Source organism: Crocuta crocuta, unplaced genomic scaffold (assembly GCF_008692635.1).
Source record: "Crocuta crocuta isolate KB4526 unplaced genomic scaffold, BGI_CrCroc_1.0 scaffold9, whole genome shotgun sequence".
Taxonomy (NCBI): domain Eukaryota; kingdom Metazoa; phylum Chordata; class Mammalia; order Carnivora; family Hyaenidae; genus Crocuta; species Crocuta crocuta.
The window spans coordinates 5984540-6006755 of record NW_027551567.1 but is presented as its reverse complement, the minus strand read 5'-3'; the positions used below and the strand labels follow the sequence as shown (position 1 = coordinate 6006755).

The following is a 22216-nucleotide window of genomic DNA, read 5'->3' as shown; positions in this document are numbered from 1 at the left end:
CAAATTTCCAGCTGTCAACCAAACAATTCTATCTCAATGACTTAAAATAATGTCAATTTGAAAGGGTTCTAAAAGAATTCACTGTCTTCCCTCACAACCTGACAACCAGGCAGGAAGAAGGGAAAAGAGAAGGAAAAGTAGTCTTTATCTGAATTTTAGTTTCATCACTTTCTACTCAGTCTCTAAACTTGGTCATCACGTAGAAATGTTCCTTTTCTCTCTCCTCCCCATATCTCGCTGTTTACCAAATTATGACAATCTGAAACAGACGTGGTCTATTCTTCTTAAGCCCCATAGCCATCTAGAGTGTGAAAGGAACAGGTTTTGGGGGCCAGACAGATCTAGTTCAAATTTTAACTTCAAAATATACTAGCTGTTGCTTAGAAAAAATTATCCTCTCTTTTCAGTTTATTCACGTGTTGAAAAACAGTCATAATACCACTGACCTTGCAGGCTTGTGACAAAGAGCAGAAAACAAAAGGGAAAATGCTCACCCTACTGTCTAATGCATGCTAGGTAGTCTCATTTTTGACAATATTCCACACTGCTTTCCAGGTTACTGCCATCAAAAACAAAACAATAACAAAAGCTGGTCCCCAGAGAGTAACTTTGCCGGTGAGCATATGGAGAAATTGGAACCCTAATATACTCATACATAGCAGGTGGGAATGAAAGTGGCACAGCTAGTTTAGAAAACAGTCTGGCCATTCCTCAAAAGGTTTAACACAAAGTTACTATATGACTTACCATTTCCACTATTAGGTCTACACACAACAGAAATGAAAACACACACCCAAACAAAAACTTGTACATGATTGTTCATAGTAGCATTATTTATAAATGCCAAAAAGTGGAAAGAACTCAAATGTTCATCAACTGATATATGGAGAAACAAAAATGTGGTAAGCCCATAAAATGGAAATGCCGTTAAGCTATAAAAAAGAATGAAGTACTGAAAGATGTACAACATGAATGAATCTTTAAAACATTATACTGAGTGGAAGAAGCCAGTCAAAAAAGACCACATATTATAGGATTCCATTTCTGTGAAATGTCTATAATAAGCATATATTCAGAGACAGAAAGCAGAATATGGTCCCTAAGGCTGGAGAAGGGGTAACTGAAAATGGGTACAGGGTTTCTTTTGAGGATGATGAAAATGTTCTTAAAGTGACTGTGGTGATGGCTGCATAGCTGCATAGGCTAAAAACCACTAAATTGTACACTTTAAATGGGTGGATTGTATGGTATATGACAACTCATTAAATCTGTTAAAAAAAAAAAAAAGCTGGTCCCACAAATCTCCTTATAAAGATATGTAAGCATATCATTGAACAATCTATTTGAACAATTTAGCAAAATGACTAAAGAAGTTATCATCACTCTAAAATTATGGTTTTTATTATTAAAAAAAAAGGAAACACTGCCTTACTCAAATATCTAACATGAGATAAAAGCTTTTATGGGTTGAGGATGAATATGAGAGAAAGAGATGGAGAGAGTGTTGAAGAGATGGGAAATAGGGTACAGAAGAAAAAACGGTCTACATTGCTTTTATCTCTTACAATGAAAACACTTTCTATAAGCTTAATTCTCAAAATGTGCCCATATTTGAAATTAAGCAGTTTCCAAATGAGAAGTGAGATTCTTACCCTGAGTGTCTACATTCAGATAATTGTTAAATGTGGCTTTTAAACCTTACAACAATCCTACAAAGTAGACATTATTTTTCCTGTTAATTAAACTGAGGTTTTCTACTATATCATATATCAAACTCCCTTTATGAACAAGAATTTTAGTATAAGCATTTAAAATGTGACTCTCCTGAGGGCACCTGGGTGGCTCAGTCGGTTAAGCATCTGACTTTAGCTCGTCATGTCACAGCTCGTGAGTTCAAGCCCCATGTCAGGCTCTGTGCTGACAGCTCAGAGTCTGGAGCCTGCTTTAGAATCTGTGTCTTCCTCTCTCTCTGCCCCGCCCCCATTCTCACTGTCTCTCTCTCTCCCTCTCTCAAAAATAAGTAAACATTAAAAAAAAAAACCTTTTAAATGTGACTCTCCTGAATGCTCTGTAAGGCCTCTCCCCCAGTTATATAAATACATAGGATATAATGCAATCCTCTAACTTATGCATTCAGCAAATACTTATTAAGCATCTATTAGGTACTGCAGGTATAGCAGTGTACACGTAGCTGTCACATCACAAATCATATGTTCTTACGGTGGAAGGCAGAAAACAGAACTGCACAAGTAAAATAATGAATGGTGCTAAGTTCTACATAGAGAAATATATGACAAACAAGTCACTTGCTGGTTACTTTTTTAGTGAATAAACAGAAAAAAACCTCTCTTGGTAGTGATATTTAAGATGAGATCTTTAACAACCAGTTGAAGAATAGAACAGACTTATGGGCAGAGGAAAAGAGCTAGTGCAAAGCTCCTAATGTGAAATGAGCTTGGAATGCCTGAGAGAGAAAAAGTCCACTGTAGCATAAATGAAGAAGGAAGAAGAGTGGTATAAAGTGAGTGAGGAAGACATGAGCTAAATCATCCAGGGCTCTGTAAACCACAGGAAGGAGTTTGGATTTTATTCCATTCGTGATGGAAAGCCAATAAAGTGTTTTACAAAGAGGAAGAGTCTGATTTATGTAAAAGATGGTGCTGGCTGCAATGTGGTGAAGGAACCGTCATAGTACCTCACGTGAGAGGATGTCACCCTGGACTGAGATGATGGCAGTTCAAAGGAGAGAGAACAAGGAAGGAGACAGATATATTCTGGAGGAAGAATTGACAGAGGGTGGTGACAGACTTGTGAAACTGAATACAAGACACCTCATTGAGAATACAATTGGGAGGTCAGAAGGGGGAGCTCTCACACTCCATCAATTTGTCATCAACTGCAGACTCCAACAAAGTATATCTTGCATTTCCCAACAGGAAGAAGCCCACTCTACTACCCCAGTGGGAGGAAGGAAGGTTTTTCTTCATGTCCAGCAACAGCCCTGCCAAAGAGAAGCCATCACTATGCTGAACTCTTGCTTTCCTCCAATGGACTTTTGTTCAAAGCAGCCCCTCCCAAGTTCCTCCTTTTCTCTATAAAATAATATTCCTCTCCTTTGATCTTAGGTCTTGCTTATGGCTTTGCCATCATTTGCATGTCCCAAATTGCAATTCCTTTGCCATTCCCAAATAAATGATAAAATAACTGGCTGTTTTAATCTTGAGGTCGACATTCCTTGGTGATCTGAGGTGGGATCCAGAGAAATCTCTCAACAACTCAGAGGCTGGTGGGCAAACAGGTGCCTGTACCCACTGAGCCAAATGAGCTCATTCCTTTCTCCCCGACCCTGGAGTCTGAGAGTGTCTCTCTGCTGGTTCCAAGCTCTGCTCTCTTTGGGTTTTGAGCTCTCTGGCTTTATTCAGGATCTGTTTAAAAGCTTTATTCCTGAAGGAGGGCACTTGTTGGGATGAGCACTGGGTGTTATATGGAAACCAACCTGACAATAAAGCATAAAAGAAAAAAAATAAAAATAAAAGCTTTATTCTTTCTATTTTTATGAAGGCTTTGTCCTATCTGGTGAGTACTCATGTTTTTCTGAACTTTCTGGTATTGACTGATGAGATGATGACCTTCTGGACTCTCTCAGGACAGCCCTCCTCCAGGGATTCTGGCTGGCTTTAGGTTTAAAAACTATGATCCCCCTGTAGGCACACAGCTAACAAAACAGATTGACTTAGCTAAATTTATGGGGGAAAGTTTGATCTCCTCAAACTTACTTTTCTCAAAACCAAATTAGAAGACCATGGCTCTAAAATTAAACAAATTGAATGGAATGCCTATTTTAATTAGTACCTGAAGGCTTGCATACATACTGACTCTAAAATTACCTCTTTGCAAAATACCATTTCTAAATTAACAGGTTACAAAACAATTGGAAGAAGTCAAAAGAGCTTTTGAGTGCTTTCCCCTCCCTGTTTTCTTCATCTCCGGACACACAGCAGTCATCTGTGCCCTGGCTGCTCCTCTGGTGCCATCTTCCTACCTCCCTGCAGCATCCCAGCCCCTCCATACCCTTTCCTTCCTCATTCTACTCTTCTCTCTTAATTTCCCTTTTTCTCTGAAGCTCTCCCTGCTCTCTCCCTCTGAACTTATCAGAAACTACTCCTTTAAAGTTATGTCCCTTAAGAATCCAACTGCTAAATTCCTAGTTTCTTATGTTCTCTGGACTAAAGCTGAGCTACAAGCTAGAGTCAAAGACTTTCCCAAAGTTACTGAGGATCGTCACAGATTAGCTAAGGAATTTAACATAGTTATTCAAACTTATCAACTGAGTTTCTCAGACTTATATCAATTAGTTCACATGCTTGTTGGCGAGGGCCAGGCCTCACATTGGATGAAACTGGCCTGATAGAAAAATCCTGAAAGAGATTTAGAAAAACAGATCTCTGACTTTTGGCAGGAGGCTGAACACTCACTAGAGGTCTTCACAAAACAAAAGCTTTTCCTAAGCTTGTTGATTGGAACATCATTCAGGCTTACATGCAAAATTTGATAAATCTGTTATGATTACTGCAAATGACTTCAGATTATTTTTATGAAAACTTCGGTCTTTCTTTAGATGTTGAGTTCACTCATGGGGTGCTTGGGTGGCTCAGTCGGTTAAGCATTAACTTCGGCTCAGGTCGTGATCTCACGGTTTGTGGGTTCAAGCCCTGCATCGGGCTCTGTGCTGACAGCTCAGAGCCTGGAGCCTGCTTCGGTTTCTGTCTCCCTCTCTCTGCCCCTCCTCTACTGGCTCTTGTGTGCTCGCTCTCTCTCGCTCTCTCTCTCTCTCAAAAATAAACATTAAAAAAGAAATTAGATGATGAGTCCATTCAGGTAGCCTTTAATTCTGTTCATTAACTGACTAAATCAGATCTTTTCCTCCTAGTTAAAATGAATAGAATGGAATGGGAAACTACATCTGCCCTAGATTTGGTTAATTTAGCAGTTCACCCGTACCCTAGATGATTCAACTAAAAGATCACTAAAATCCTTAACCTTCATCTCCAACAAATGTAGACCTTTAAACAAAACCAAAACCTTCCTGATGTCTGCCATTATTTTAAAAAACCAGGACACTGGAAAAAAGACTGCTACCAACTCAAGTGCTTCAGATGCTGTCAGCCCTCTAACCAATCTTTGCAGTGTTCTCCGAATCCCCAAACACTGGGCTCCGAGGAACGAAAGGGGCTTGTCCCAATTCTCTCTCTCTCAGCTGGCTTAGAGAAACAATTCCCCGACTGGGAATGAATTTCTATCTGTACTCACTGCCACTGGAGCTACGCTCCCAGTGCTCAACCCACCACCATAAAGCAGCCCCTGCCTCAGAGCAGCAAAACCATTCAAACAGTGAGGTTCCTATCTCTAAATCTATTCCCTTTGGTGTAGGTCCTTTAAGAGATACCCACCCTTTTTCACTTAATTCTCTCACCCAATTCACTTACTGGGCTGAGATTTCTTAGAAAAATATCTTGCTGGAATTCCTTTTTCCAAAAAGGGGTAAGCAATTCTAGAACTTGACAGAAGCAACCAAGATTGCCAGGTAGGTGAATTAAGTGACCCTTCAACATCTTTGACTTGCTTCACCTCTGAATTAGCACTGGAACTAATTCTAAGAGCACTAACCATTTGTCCCAATTGGATCAGCTACCGCCCTTCTTATGGGCAAAATCCTCAAAGTGTAATACCTAAATCTAACTGATTCCATTTTAGAATAAATCTCCATCTTGAGAGTGAACTCGGCCCAAACCCAGTCCCAGGTTCTGCCCTTAGTTACTTCCCTAGCAACGGCAACAGCCAATCAGTTTAAAACAGGTGCCTATATCCCAAGACGTTGCAGTTGGCAGTTTGCAGTCAGGCCAGATGGGCCAAACCAATCGGGTGCTGACAAGACAGCCTGTACCTATCGGAGGCTTCCAGGAGGCTGCCAAGCTGGAACGCCCCAAATTCCACTGTAACCACAATAAAAAGCCCTGCAACCATGAGTTCGGGGCTCCATACCATCACTGCTATGTCGGAGTGCGTTGGAGTCCCTGCTCGAGCTTGTAATAAAGACCCTTTTGTACTTGCGTCGGTGTCGGCTCCTTGGGGGGTCTCAGGGGACTCTCAAATCGGGCATAACATTGGGGGCTCATCCAGGATTTCCCAAGACCCCCAGGACCCCCAAACCGGAGGGCCAACCAGCTGGTAAGAATCTCTTTCTGTTGTGTTCATCTGTGTAACTCTGGTCTCGAGACAAATCTGTATTAGGCGACCAAAGGTGGTCAAGGCGGATGCGCTGGGGGCCACGGTCGCGGGAGACCTGGAAGACGTTCCAGGCTCCTCCTGTATCGGAGAGGATGAAGTGTCTAGTGGACTGCCCCTAACCTGTATTCTGTATTGGCTCAGTGGGACAAGGCAGGTTATGCCCACGATCCAACTGAAAGCCTTCATCCCAGTTCCAGTTTCAGTTTCTTTGCCATGGTGTGCGCAGTGAACTTTGTTATCTGTTTCTCTGTATAAATGTTTCTGCGCAGCAAACCGTGTGCAGCAAACTTTGTTATCTGTTTCTCTATGTGAGTGTTTCTGCGCAGCGAGCTGTGCGCAGTAAATTTTGTTATCTGTTTCTCTGTGTGAGTGTTTCTGAGCAGCAAACTGTGTGCAGTAAATTTTGTTATCTGTCTCTCTGTGTTTGTGTGGGCGGTGAACTTTGTTGTCCATCTCTATGTGTGTGTCTGTGGCTGTTGGTTGTGTCTGTTAGACTTCTATTATTGGGCGACTGAGACTGATGAGATGGGACAGACACCCTCCACACCCCTAGACCTGTTGCTTGCTCATTTCAAGGAAGTTAGAGCTTGAGCACATAATCTCTGTAGTAGTTAAAAAGGAAAAGTTTCAGACTCTTTGCACCTCGGAATGGCCAAGCCTAAACGTCGGTTGGCCTCCAGAAGGAACTTTTAACCGGGATACCATCCGCCAAGTAGAACAACAGGTCTCTCGGCCCCACACGGGCCACCCTAACCAGGTTCCATACATTGTAATCTGGGCCGACTTGATGGATGATCCCCCTCCATGGCTTAAACATTTTTTACCTCCCCAGGTGCTGCCCGCCTCTGCATCGGCTCCTATTTTAGTTACTTCTGAGAAACGGGTGCCGCCCCAAAAGGCTAACAAACAAACTGAGTCTAAACCCTTGGCTTCTCTTTACCCCGTTTTGCAGGGAGAGACGGAGGAAGAGTTGATTTTTCCACCCCCATATCAATACCCTTTAGAGCCCCCTGTCAATGAAGCAGCAGCAGCAGCAGCAGCCCTGCCACAGCTACCACCGGAGCCACCAGCTGGTCCCTTGGCCCCAGCCACGGGACCAAATGGAGGCCCCGCCCAGAGGACAAGGAGCCGCCGTGGCGCGACCCCGGAAGGACCTGACTCCACTGTCCTCCCCCTGAGGGCCATGGGCCCCCCTGATGCCCAAGGCAATCAGCCACACCACTATTGGCCATTTGCCACTAGTGATCTTTATATAATTGGAGATCTCAGAATGCTCCCTTTTCTGAGAATCCTAGATCCCTTATTAATTTGTTGGAAACTGTCCTTTTTACTCATCAGCCCACCTGGGACGATTGTCAGCAATTGTTGCAGGTTCTCTTCACCACTAAGGAATGAGAATGCATCCAGAATGAGGCCAGGAAATTAGTTCCCAGCCCCACTGGGGTCCCCACAACGGATCAGGTGCGTACTGACGCGCGCCTTCCCCTCATCCGCCCAGATTGGGACTACAACACGGCAGAAGGTAAGGAGCACCTCCTAGGATACCGCCAGACTCTACTGGCAGGTTTCAGGGCTGCAGCTCGCAAGCCCACTAATATGGCCAAAGTTTATAATATTAGGGTTCTGAGGAAAGCCCCGCAGCCTTCCTTGAAAGAATAATGGAAGCCTTTCGCCAGTACACTCCCATGGATCCGGAAACTGAATCCAGTAAATCGGCAGTGGCCATGGCTTTCATTAACCAAGTGGCTCCCGATATCTGCCGCAAGCTTCAAAAGTTAGAAAGACTCGGAGAAAAAAAGTCTCCAAGATTTAGTAGTTGTGGCAGAGAGGGTATATAATAATAGGGAAAGTGCAGAAAATAAACAAATTAGGGCTGAAAAGAGACAGAGCCGGGACCTGGCAAAGATACTACTGGCTGCCACAGCAGATCCAGACGACCAAAGACACCGTCTCAAGCAACTGCCTCCCTAGAACATGTTAAGGAGGAAACTAAAAAAAGAGGGGAGAAAACCCCACGTGGGCCGCAATCAATGTGCCTATTGCAGAGAAGAGGGGCACTTGGTCAAGGATTGTCCCAACAAGAAACCTAAGGCCCCCATCCTAGTTATGGGAGAAGATAGTGACTAGAGAGGATGGGGTTCGGTGCCCCTCCCCAAGCCCAGGGTAACCTTACAAGTGGAGGGGAAATTTACAGACTTTCTGGTCGATACAGGAGCCCAACATTCTGTACTCCTACAGCCAGGGGGCCCACTGTCAACCAAAAAGTCATGGGTCCAAGGAGCGACAGGAGTCAAGCAATACCCATGGACTACCCGAAGAACTGTGGATTTGGGCATGGGTCGGGTATCCCACTCATTTATGGTCATCCCAGAATGCCCCTACCCCCTTCTGGGCCGTGATTTATTGACAAAGCTGGGGGCACAAATCCATTTCTCCTCTGAAGGGACAAAAGCGTTAGACCAGACAGGACAACCCATACATGTCCTTACTGTAGGGCTGGCAGACGATCGCCTGCATGAGGAACCTCGACCAACGGAGCCAGACATGCAGTCCTGGCTACAGAGGTTCCCAACAGCATGGGCTGAAACAGGTGGCATGGGATTGGCCAAGCATCGGGCCCCAATCCTTGTAGAACTCAAACCAGGAACCGAACCAGTTAGAGTCCGACAATGCCCCATGACCCTAGAAGCCAAAAGAGGGATAACTCCCCACATCAGGTGATTACTAGATTTAGGGGCATTACGGCCTTGCCAATCGGCCTGGAACACACCCCTGTTTCATCCCACAGTGCCCAATCCATACACCCTATTAAGTACCCTTCCACCGACTTGTATCTGGTACACCATCCTGGATCTAAAAGATGCTTTTTTTAGTTTCCCCTTCGCCCCAAACAGCCAGGAATACTTTGCCTTCGAATGGGCCGATCCTGAGCATGGCACTAATGACAACTGACTTGGATTCGGCTGCCCCAGGGGTTCAAAAACTATCCCCCCATCTTCGATAAGGCCTTACACAAAGACCTGGGTGAGTTTCACTCCCAACACCCCCAGCTAACTCTTTTACAATATGTAGATGATCTCTTCATAGCCGCTCAAGACCGAGATACCTGCCTGACTGGCGCTGCACATTTACTCCAAACTCTGGGAGAACTGGGATATCGGGCTTCAGCCAAGAAGGCCCAAATTTGTAAAAAAAAGAAGTCCAATATTTAGGATATATCCTAAAAAAAGGCAAGCGTTGGCTATCCCCTGCAAGAAAACAAACGGTCTTGAGGATCCCTACCCCCACCAATGCTCGTCAGGTAAGGGAATTCCTGGGATGGGTTGGGTTTTGTCAGCTTTGGATCCCTGGGTTTGCTGAAAGGGCCCGTCCACTCTATGAGGCAACCAAGGAAAAGCCCGGTGCCATTTGGACATGGGCCGAAGAACACCAACAGGCATTTGATGCCTTAAAATTGGCTTTACTGTCGGCCCCCGCTTTAGGGCTACCAGACATCACCAAGCCCTTCCATTTATTTGTTGATGAACATAAAGGTATTGCCAAAGGGATCGTCACCCAAACTCTGTGCCCCTGGGGCCGGCCTGTGACCTACCTCTCCAAGAAAGTGGACCCAGTGGCATCCAGTTGGCCACCATGCCTCCGCACGATTGTGGCTGTGACCCTGCTGGTTAAGGATGCAGATAAATTGTCTACGGGGCAAGAGCTGGCCATCACCACCCCTCATGCAATAGAGGGAGTTCTAAAGCAACCACCAGATCGATGGCTCAGTAATGCCCGCATGACTCATTATCAGACTCTGCTACTCAACCCTCCCAGAATTATTTTCCAGGCCCCGACCGCCCTAAACCCAGCTACATTGCTGCCTGACCCGGACTTGGAGGCTCCCCTCCATGACTGTGCCGAGATCCTGGCTCATATTCATGCCACCCATCCTGACTTGCAGGATGCCCTGTTGCCAGATGCAGAAGTCACCTGGTACACAGACGGCAGTAGCTTCATACAGCAAGGACTGAGGTATGCCGGGGCCGCAATAGTATCCACTGAAAAGGTCATTTGGGTGGAGCCCCTGCCACCCAGGACCTCAGCACAGAAAGCTGAGCTAATTGCGCTCACTAAAGCTTTAACTCTGGGCCAAGGAAAAAAACTAAAATGTCTACACAGATAGTCGATATGCCTTCGCCACCACTCAAATCCACGGGGCAATTTATAAAGAAAGGGGGCTCCTCACGGCCGAGGGAAAGACTATTAAAAATAAAAAGGAGATCCTAGCTCTCCTCAAAGCTTTATGGCTCCCGAAAAAACTAGCTATCACCCATTGTCCAGGCCATCAAAAGGACATAACTGAGATGGCCAGAGGCAACAATATGGCCGACCGGGCTGCTAAAGAAGCAGCCCTCAAAGGCACCCCAGCCCTGACAGTCAAGCTCATAGATCCGGGAGACCCCAACCTACCAGAAAGTCCTTGTTATTCACTCGAGGACCTACAATGGATTAAAGGACTGCCTATGACCCAATACCTTAAGAGCTGGTGGAGGTCCTCAGATAACAAAATCATTCTGCCCGAGGAAATGGGAATAAGGGCTCTGTCAAAAATACACTGAGCATCCCACATGGGACAGAGAAAACTACAAGACCTGGTGAGACAGTCACACATTAAAATTAAAGATGCCAACTCCAAAACTGAACAAATTGTCAGCAAATGCAGAGCGTGTCAACTGACCAACGCTACCTGGAATCCCTATAATCTTGGAACACGTCTAAGAGGAAGACGCCCAGGGACCTACTGGGAAACTGACTTCACTGAGGTACGACCTGGCAGGTATGGCTACAGGTACTTACTGGTCTTTGTAGACACTTTTTCAGGATAGACTGAGGCATATCCCACCAAATACGAGACTGCACAGGTAGTGGCAAAGAAGCTGCTGGAAGACATCCTACCAAGGTATGGATTTCCTCAGATGATAGGGTCAGATCATGGACCGGCTTTTGTGTCCAAGTAAGTCAGAGCCTAGCCACAACCCTGGGGATTGACTGGGAATTACACTGTGCTTATAGACCCCAGAGCTCAGGACAGGTAGAAAGGATGAATAAAACCTTAAAAGAGACCCTTACCAAATTGGCCCTTGAGACTGGAGGTGACTGGGTGGTCCTCCTCCCTTTTGCCCTATATAGGGTGCGTAACCCCCCATATGAAATGGATTGACTCCGTTTGAAATCATGTTCGGTAAAGCACCCTCTATCATACCCTGCCTACAGCATGAGGCCATTGAGGAGTCTGAAGAAGCCCATCTCCTCCAAGACCTTAGAGGCCTCCAGTGGGTTCATAAATGTGTTTGGCCTAAACTGTGTGCCCTCTATGAAACAGGTCCACCTCCGGAGCCACACAGATACTGCCCTGGTGACTGGGTCTACGTGAAGAGACACCACCAGGGCAACTTGGAATCATGCTGGAAAGACCTTATGTTGTGCTACTGACCAAAAGTAGACGGCATTGCTGCCTGGGTTCATTACACCCACGCCAAACCAGCTGACCCGTTTGCCGACAAGGACAACTACCTGACTCCAAATCCAGATTGGAGGGCTGTCAAGGACCCAAACAATCCACTAAAGCTCAAACTACAGCGGAAAGCATGAACTGGCCTTTAATCTTAGGACTACTAACCATATGTACTCTACCTTGTCAGGCCAACCAAAACCAAAATCCTCACCAACCCCTCCAAGTAACATGGCAGGTCATTACGCCTAGTTCAAATCAAGCCATAGTTAACTAAGGTTGAGCCCCATCCGCCCGATACATGGTGGCCTACATTTGAATTTGACCTTTGCAGCTTATTTGAACAAGCCCCATTACCTAAACCAGGGAGAGGATGGCCAGAAGTCCCTGGATGTACTTGAACTCAAAACTCCTTCGCCCATACCGCCCTGCAGGAGTTATGCAGAACCTGTTTTTATGGATGTCCGGTCCCAGTTTCTAATGACCAGGTGGCTCAATGTGGGGACCAGTCAAGATTATTACTGTCGGGGATGGGGCTATGAGACCACGGGATCTTGCAGTTGAATCCAGGACTCTCAATCTCTCATTTCCCTCCGACACAAACACTCAACCACCCCCTGTAAGCCTGGCTCTAAATGTAATCCTTTACAATTAATATTCACTGACAAGGGTAAAAAAACTAAGGACTGGGACAAAGGTCTAACCTGGGGAATAAGACTATATAAATCTGGGTATAATACAGGAGTACTGTTTATGGTCAAGCGGGTCCTTGCCCCCTTTCAATCAGAATCAAGAGATACCATAGGCCCTGATAAGGCCCTAATTCCAATCCGCCTGACCCACAGGCAACCCAACACTACTCCCATTACTACTAAGTCCGTGGTAACCACCATCCTCAAGGAGCCAGAGCCCTTATGGGACCTGATGGTCCACACTTTTAAAGTTCTCAATTCTACCAGGCCTGATTTAACCGAGTCTTGTTGGTTATGCTATAATCCCAAACCCACTATTATGAAGGAATAGCCATCCTGGACCAATATCGCACTTCTCATACATCCTCTGAGTGCCGGTGGCAGCAGGCAAACACCAGTAGGCTAACCCTGCAGTCTATAACGGGATAGGGCCTATGCATGGGACAGGTCCCGGCTTCACATTCACACCTTTGCAGTCAAACTAAACAGATTAGGGACAATGGATACATAATCCCACCAGACCAAGGATGGTGGGCCTGCTCTACGGTGCTCACCCCTTATGTACATAGTGCGGTCCTAAACCACAACAAAGACTTCTGTGTCCTGGTCCAGCTAGTGCCCCGACTCCTCTACCATGCCAATGAAGAAATTATAACATCCCTGACTGGATCAAGCTACCTGATGCGGGTCAGGAGAGAGCCTATCACTGCTCTCACCCCAACCGTCCTTCTGGGCCTGGGAGTGACAGGAGCAGGGAATGGTATTTCAGCCTTCGCAACCCAAAGTAAAAACTATCAGGACTTAAGAATGGTCACAGATGCTGACATCCAGAACCTAGAAAACTCTATTGCCCATTTACAAGAATCCTTGACCTCACTAGCGGAAGTAGTATTGCAGAACAGGAGGGGCTCAGACCTTTTATTCCTCCAACAAGGTGGATTATGTGCTGCCCTTAGGGAAGAATGCTGTTTTTATGCTGATCATTCAGGAATAGTCAAAGAATCTCTAGCTAAGGTAAGAGAAGGCCTGGCTAGAAGAAAACAAGAGTATGAACTGAGCCAGAGTTGGTTCGAGAAATGGAACAACTCCCCTTTGGCTAACTACCCTGATTTCTACTTTATTAGGCCCCCTATTGATTTTACTGCTGTTACTAACCTTTGGACCTTGCATTCTTAATAGACACATAAATAGTTACATTTATGAAAGAACGCTTGGGGGCCATCCAATTAATGGTCCTCCGGTCACAATACCAACATCCCCAAAACACAGATAACTCGGTAGAGCTCGAGCTCCTAGAGGACCTATGATTGGGTCCACAGAAGTCTCAAGAAGAGGGAGGAATGTAATATCTAAATCTAACTGATTCCATTTTAGAATAAATCTCCATCTTGAGAGTGAACTCGGCCCAAACCCAGTCCCAGTCCCAGGTTCTGCCCTTAGTTACTTCCCTAGCAACGGCAACAGCCAATCAGTTTAAAACAGGTGCCTATATCCCAAGACGTTGCAGTTGGCAGTTTGCAGTCAGGCCAGATGGGCCAAACCAATCGGGTGCTGACAAGACAGCCTGTACCTATCGGGGGCTTCCAGGAGGCTGCCAAGCTGGAACGCCCCAAAGTCCACTGTAATCACTATGAAAAGCCCTGCGATCACGAGTTCGGGGCTCCATACCATCACCGCTGCGTCAGGGTGCGTTGGAGTTCCTGCTCAAGCTTGTAATAAAGACCCTTTTGTACTTGCATCGGTGTTGGCTCCTTGGGGGTCTCAGGGGACTCGTGAATCGGGCATAACAAAAGCACCCTCCTACTAAGATTCCAATACACCCCACCAAAGATCTCCCTCAAATTAATCAATACCCTATAAAGAAAGAAGCCCTTCAAGGCATCAACCCCAAAATAGAAGATTATAAGGCCCAGGGACTCATTATCACCTGCACTAGTCCTTGTAAACCCCATATTTTACCTGTAAGAAACCTCAGTGGCTGAGGATGGAGGTCTGTCCAGGAGCTCCCAGCAATAAATATTATCCCCCAGCACCCTGATGTTCCTAATCCATTATGCTAGCATCTAGTCCTATTGAAAGCAAATTTTTCACTGTAATTGATCTCTGCAGTGCATTCCTTAGTATTCCAGTTGACCTTTCTGCCTTAATTTCGGAAAGAAGACAATACATTTGGATAGTAATGCCCCAGGGTTTTATAGAAAGTCTTACTTCTTGCAAACCTTAAAAGCTGACTTAGATGATATAAAGTTTGCTGGAGAACCTACCTTGTTACAATATGTAGATGAGTTGCTTCTCTGCTCCCTTTCCCAAGCCTCTTCACAGGAGGATTGAATGTAGCTGTTAAAACTTTTAGCCTTAAAGGGACATAAAGTTTCCAAGGAAAAACTGCAGTCTGCTCAAACTCGGCTTTGATATTTAAGGCACCTGATCTCGGAACAGGGGTTCATTTAGATCAAGACAGGCTTTGTGGTATCCTAAAACCTAAAACTAAGAGCCAATTATGTGGTTTTCTCCAGCCAGGTGACTCTGTCAACAACTGGAGTCCAAACTTTTATGTCCCAACCCCTGTATGTCTTACTTAAAAACAACAAACCTGACCTTATTATTTGGTAAGATCAGAATGACATAGTCTTTGGGGCCTTAAAGAAAATCTTAATAAAGCCTTCTGCCCTCGGACATCCTAATTATCAGCTCCTCTTTTTCCTTTTTGCATTTGAGAAGAGAATGCCCTTGAAGTACTCACCCAAAAATAAGGAAGCTATCATCGACCCACAGGATGTTATAGCCAATGACTGGACCCCCTTGCCTCAGTCATTCCTGCCACTGCCCTTCTGGATAAGACCACTGAAGAAATAATCACGGGAACCCCTTTAACCATCCTTGTGCCCCATGCAGAAGCCCCTCTGAATTCTCACCACACTCAACACCTTTTGGCCAGCCATCTCACCTCACCTCCTATGAACTTCTCAGTACTCCTCAAAAACTCTTCCTCACTGTAATAACCTTGACCCTGCTATTCTACCCTCTTTACCCTTCTGATAAAACCCCTTACCACCACTTGATGCTGACAGATTACCTTTTGACTGTCCATGACAACTTATAGGTAACTCTAACCAATGCAGATTTTTCATGGTTTACTGATGGGTCTTATTTAAAGAACAAAGATGGTATTTTCCTGGGTATGCAATTCTAACATCTTTTGAAATCATCAAGGAAGCACCTTTACCTTTGGCTACTTTGACACCACAGGCTGAATTATTTGCTCTTACTCAGACTTGTACCTTAGCCAAGGGTAAAACTACAAATACCTAAATTGACAGTATGTCCTTCAGGCAGCCCATGACTTTCGGATATTATGGAAACAGCAAAGTTTCCTTACTTCTAATGGGAATAAAATTAAAAATGGCTCTTACATCCTAAATTTACTAGATGTCAAACTTTGCCAATTGCCCTGGCTACTATTAAGGCCCTTGTGCATTCCACACTTGACTCCCTAGAGGCCAAAGGAAACTGCCTTGCTTATGTTTCCATTAAAGACGCTGCTCTTAAAGGAACCAATAACCAATCCTCTGTCATGGTCCTAAGGGATGCTGCCTCAAATGATAATCTAGAAAAACTGATAAGATATAACCAACAGTTGGCCCCAGAGAGGGAAAAACAATTTGAAAAACAATTAGATTGAAAATCTAATAATTGTCGTTTTGATATAAAGAGAGAACTCTAGCTTGAGCCAAATAACAACCCAGTCCTGCCAGAGACTCTAAAATCTCATTACTAACCACTGTAGAAGCATTAATTATTGCTTTCCCAATAAGATGATAGGCTTTATGAATCCAATTCTGGTACAGATATTTAACAAGCCCACAGAAGTGCCCACTTTGCTTGGCCTATCTGTCCAAAACACAACTTTGGGAAACCCATCCACACCACCCACTGGCATTTTAAATTGCCCAATAGACCATTAGAAGTTCAGCTCCCCCTGTCTTGTGGATATAAATGTTTTGATCACGGTTTGTTTTCTCACTGAACTGAAGCTTTCCCTTGCAGATAGGGTATGGCCTCTTCTATAGCTAAAATCCTATTAGAAAAGATTATTCCTACCTAAGGAGGCCTTCTCAGGCTTCAAAGTGACCAAGGACCTTACTTCACTGGTCAAGTCTGTCAATAGGTCTATGCTGTTTGGCCGGTTCTAGAGCACTATCACTGTGCTTACAACCTTCAGTCCTTCAGGCTAGTGCAATGCACTAACAGAACCATTAAGACTCAACTGGCAAAATGTGTAGAGACCCTTCAACTAACTTGGCCAAAAGCACTGTGATTGGGTCCTTCTAAATCTGAGATCCATCCCCTTTGTAACTCATTAACTCTCACCGTTTAAGACAGTCACAGGGCACCTGATGCACTTGGCTCCTGCCTCGTCTGATCCACAGCTGATAAAAGGAGATACACTCCTATATTGAAAAGGCCTGATTCCTTCTGTTGAGAATAATCACGCTTTAGTAAAACTATCCTCATGGCATGCTCACCAAAGAAAAAGCCTTAAGCACAACTCGCAACCCAGAGATTTTGTCTACTCCAAGACACCTCAAAAAGTTCTCTCTTCGGGGCGCTTGGGTGGCTCAGTGGTTAAGCGTCCGACTTCGGCTCAGGTCATGATCTCACGGTCCATGGGTTTGGGCCCTGCATTGGGCTCTGTGCTGACAGCTCAGAGCCTGGAGCCTGCTTCGGATTCCGTGTCTCCTCTCTCTGCCCCTCCCCTGCACATGCTCTGTCTCTCTCTGTCTCTCAAAAATAAATAAATGTTTTTAAAAACAGTTCTCTCTTCAACCTCACTGGAGGGGCCCTACCAGGTACTGTTAACCAACCCTGTGCCACCAAATTTCAAGAAATAGACTCCTGATTCACATGTCACATCCAAAGAAAACACTAAACCCAGGCTGGACCTACATACCCACTGGTGACTTGCAAGTAAAGTTCCAGGAATTAAATCACACATCTGATCAACACAGCTTTCCCCAGATGACTGAAGCAGGCTCACATACCTTTTCTCACTGTTACTTCTTTTCCCTCTTCCATGGACAGATAATGCTCTTATTCATATTTTCCTACTACTGGTTGTTGGATTTATCACCAGAAACCTCGACCTGTCCACAGGAACAGGGACACCTTAGTTCACCTTACAAGTAATTTCACTGGAATCCTAATTGCCATTCATGCCTCAACTGTTTCCCAGGTCCCTTTTATAGGTTAGAATGTTAAATGTGCACATACTTGTTCCCTGCCTCAATTTAATCCAACCCTGGGTAGGGGAAACGAAATCTCTTGAATACATATAGAAAACACATTTGGGAATAGCCACTATAAGTTGGACCATATGTAAGCTGGCTGTCATACCCATATAGTTAGGAAGACCTTCAGTCTGTGATAACATTGAATCTTGGCTGAATAATGATAATGCCTCCATACTCACAAACGGGTCCACAAATGCTAATTCTTATGAGGGAGCCTCATGTGCAGCTCCTGGCTACTCTTCCATATATGGAGGTTTTGGTAATGGCCCGAATGCTTGAGCAATTCATCACCTTGACAGCTGGAGGATAAAAAGACAACGTGCTCTTGCTGTATTCACTGTTCTGATTTTGCTTCATAACAAACTAGCAGCTTCCCACTGGTACACCTCACTAAACCTTCATGGCTACCTTAAATGAGAACTTCCAAGAGGCATACACAACTTCAGGTATGCCTCCATAGAGAGAGTCTTTCTTTCTCCCTTCAGTAGACTAAGTACTTACAGACACAATTAGAAATCTCTCCCTAAAATTAGGAGAGCTGGTCAGTTCTTTTCTTTTTTTTAAATGTTTTATTTATTTCTGAAAGAAACAGAGAGAGAGAGAGAGAGAGAGAGGCAGCATGATCAGGGGAGGGTCAGAGACAGAGGGAGACACAGAATTCAGAAGCAGGCTCCAGGCTCTGAGCTAGCTGTCAGCACAGAGCCCAACGCAGGGCTTGAACCCAAGAACCATGAGATCATGACCTGAGCCCAAGTCAGACACTTAGCCAACTGAGCCATCCAGGTGCCCCGAGAGCTGGTCAGTTCTATAGCCAAAGCAGAAGCAGCCCAACAATGATCATTTGACTCATTGGCTACAGTAGTTTTAGAGAATCGCATAGCTCTGCATTACCTACCTGCTGAGTAAGGATGTTTCTGTGTGAAAGACACCACTTAGGGCACATGGATAAACTCCTCTGGAAAAGTAGAAACCCAACTGCACAAAATTAGGGAATAAGCACATAACTACAACAAATTTCACATGATTTTCAAAGATCTTTCATTCAGTTGGCTACCTTCAGGCCTAGGGTCATCATTCAGAACCATCGTACAATTTGGAATTGTCATGTTGCTTTTAGTTATGCTTTGTATAATAATTTTTAAGTTCTGCACCTGTTGCTCGTCAAACTTTTGTAGAAACCATGTACCCAATAAGGTGATGCTAAATCAACAATTCAAGATGATCTCCAACATGTATGACCTCAACAAGATATAGACTTTGGATGGGAAATGCCTGAGAATTTTCCTTCCTAAGCTGGTTACTCAAATATGGTCTTAAATGGATTCTAACTGCCATACACTTTCTCTCTGACACGGGACATGACACTCAGGAAAGGTCGTTCCTGGCACAGAGAGCCAGAGATGACCTATTTCTTGGTCAGTGATGCTTTTGAGGAAAGATCTGGATCAAATGGGAGAAATATGAAACTAAATAAAGGAAACTACATTTTAAAAAGTCAGGAAGCCAGAAGGGGGAGCTCCTATGGCCTATTTACTCATCAATTTCAGACCCCAACAGGAAGAAAGGTACCTTGTCTTTTTCCCACAGAGGGAAGAATGAATTTTTCTAGGCCTAGCAATTAGTTCAGCCAATAAGAAAATACTGTGACCACCTCTTTCCTCCAATGGACTTTCATTCAAAGCAGCCCCTCCCACCCTTTCTCCTCCTTTTCTCCATAAAGTAATTATTCCTCTCCTTCCATCACAGGACTTGCCTATAAGTTATGCCATAGCCTGCACGGTCTAAAATGCAATTTTTCTGCCATTAAAAAATAAACCCATTTTGCTGGTAAAATAACTTGGCCGTTTTATTTTCAAGGCTGTCAAACTTACTGCATAGTAGAGGAGAAAGAATTGAAGGATGGATTTCTTGTGACACATATTTATAGTACAGCTTTTAAAATAATAAACTTACCTCTTTCATGAACTGCTCAAACTCTTCATCCAGCTCTGCTCTGGAATAGTGAGCCATAATCAAGAATTTTCACTTCTCTCAGTAAACATTCCCAAGTATTTACACTGGAAACACTAAATACCAAGAGATAAAGATCCTTTGAGGAAATTCACACCACATCATAAGAAGAACCAGACTTAAACCTCAGACATTCCTCTTACAACTTAGCATATATGCAGTTACTGACCAATAACCTGGACAAGAGATTCCAAATTCATGAATAAATCTGCTTTGGAAAAGCAGCTTTCACAGTGTGCTTTATATTCAGGATCCAGAATTAACATTTTCATTGTTAACATCCAATTGTTAAAGGGTGGCCACAATATTTCCTAACTCTATGGTGTGTGTGTTATACAACATTCCGGAAACAAAGCACGTCCTCTCAAAGAATCTTTCAAAAATTTAGTATAAATGAACAAATTCAAAATACAGCTTCTTTTTTGCAAAGCACAGGGCAGTATGTGCTGCCTTGTCATTCAGCTAATTATCAGTCCATGTTAATAGTTTCGCAAGATAGACTGTATCCAGCTACAGACAAAATGCAATTCATTAAGATTTAAATCTACTAAAATAAAGTTACTGAAGTATACAAATCAGAACGGATTCTGTTTTTTTGGAGCGAGGGAGAGCCAACAAAACTATGCAAGAGTGACTTGCACCGCAAAGCTCTCTCCGTCCCTCTACTGAACCCAAACAACTTTCAGATCTGTCCCAGTTTCAGGGCTGTATCTCCTTGAGGGTGCTCAAACCGCAGCTTCATTTTCCAGAAGCGGTGGAGGGGAGCTCTGTGTGTGAACACCCTGGACAATATTTTGCCCAGTCTGCGGAATAACACCTCCCTGCCTCATTAGCATTTCTGATCAGCTGAGGATGCGGTTAAGGTCTTAGCCCCAACCAAGATCTAGGTCGGAGGAGGGTCCCACCAAAAGGGCTCAGGTCAATGGTGCCCTGGCTCCAGGAAGCACGGGTTCCAGAGTGGCGAGAAGACGAAGCCGCACTTGAAGTAGAGTGTGGGCGGAGGAGGGGAGTGACCCGGGAAACTAAAGCCCTGGGGGGAGGGTCTGAAGACAGTCTCGGTCAGTGTCAACCGAGTGGGAAACAAGTGTCTAGGCCTCACCTACCTCTGAGTCTGAATTCCGCGCTTTCCGGGAAGGTCTGCAGGGCCCAACAGTTACCAGGGTAACACACATCAGCCGCCTGGCTCTGGAGTCACATGACCCGAGCTGGTCACGTGGCTTGTGTGCCCCAAGGGATAGTGGTGTCTTTTTTGCTCTACAAGCGAAGGTAGGAACTGCTGCGGCTCAAAGTAATCCGGAGGGTTAGAGCCGTCGCTGCCGCACCAACACAGACTCCACAGCTTTGCTGCGCTCCTTGGAAAAGTGGATTGCACGAGCGGGTCACGTGATCCGGAACATGGGCACGCTGGGTGTTGTAGGCTCAGCCCGTGGCTTCCTGGGAAGTGTAGTTCAACTTTCTAGTCCTTGCATTTCCGCGTCTCGACTCTTTTCTTCCCAGCCTTCCCGTCTTTGTGGATTCGTCTCTACTTTCCAAGCGGAAATTTTGAAAAAAATAATAATTTATTGGATTCCTCCGCGTGCAAACTAATGAGTGGGCATTGTGAGAGAAGCTCAGGTCAGGTCTGGAAGAAAGCATTGTGTTATCAGGTTAGGGGCTCTGTTCCACCATCTAGTGGGCAAGAAATTGAAAATACACATACACGTCCCAACCCGCTATCGGTCTCAGAGCATCTCTGTGGTGTCCCTCTGCCCCTCCCTTAGTCCCACTCTGTAGTGCCATCTTACAATTACTTTCTTGGATTTTTAATTTTTTTCCCTAGTGCTTACTCTAAAACACACACACGTACACAAACAAGTTGGAGTTTCAGAGGACAGCATTTGGGACGGTGAAAGTTAAATCAACAGTTGAAAGGATTACCACCAGCAGACATAGGTTAAGGATATCATTATCGCCAGTCTAAACTTTTCATTCAGCAGGTGTTTATTGTGATACAATGTATACATGCTGGAAGCTGTGCCCTCAGATAAGGATTTGAATAATAATATTTTTTAAAGCTACTATTTATTGAACATGTAGGTTGAAAGGAGTTTAACAGGCATTATTTCATTTAATCCTTATACTCTCCAAGTCAATTCAATTTAGCTTATATTTTTGTTTGTAATATGTACTAAATGAACAAATGGTCATAGTCCCTGCCTTAACAGAGTCTTTGGTCTAATGGAGCTGATAGACAAGCGATGCATCAATCAATGCAATTCTGTATGGCAACAACAATGATAGAAGTAGGGTGTGGTTGGAAGATATTAAAGGTCCCCTCACCCCCTGGGGGGTTAGAGAAGGCTTTCTAGAGGAAATTGAGTTTAAATTGAAACCTAGAACACCAAAGGGGTAAGTAGAAGGTAGCAGGGGCTGATGAAAAGAAGAGAGGTGGTATTCGGTGT

At 44.6% G+C, this 22216-nt stretch overlaps 1 protein-coding gene across 5 annotated transcripts in view; it reads right to left on the bottom strand.

The window, feature by feature from the left end:
* CEP162 (centrosomal protein 162) overlaps nt 1–21064 on the bottom strand; it is a 117697-nt gene extending 96633 nt beyond the window's left edge. For 3 of the 5 annotated variants that reach the window (XM_077750295.1, XM_077750297.1, XM_077750296.1), the window contains exons 1-2: nt 20879–21056; nt 19719–19831 (exon numbers count right to left, since the gene is read on the bottom strand). In XM_077750295.1, coding sequence (XP_077606421.1) covers nt 19719–19775 — 57 coding nt within the window. In that variant the 5' untranslated portion in view covers nt 19776–19831; nt 20879–21056. Of the gene's footprint in view, nt 1–19718; nt 19832–20878 lie in introns of all 5 variants that reach the window. The other 2 variants (XM_077750299.1, XM_077750294.1) reach the window with 2 other exon arrangements.
* Nucleotides 21065–22216: the final 1152 nt, after the last annotated feature.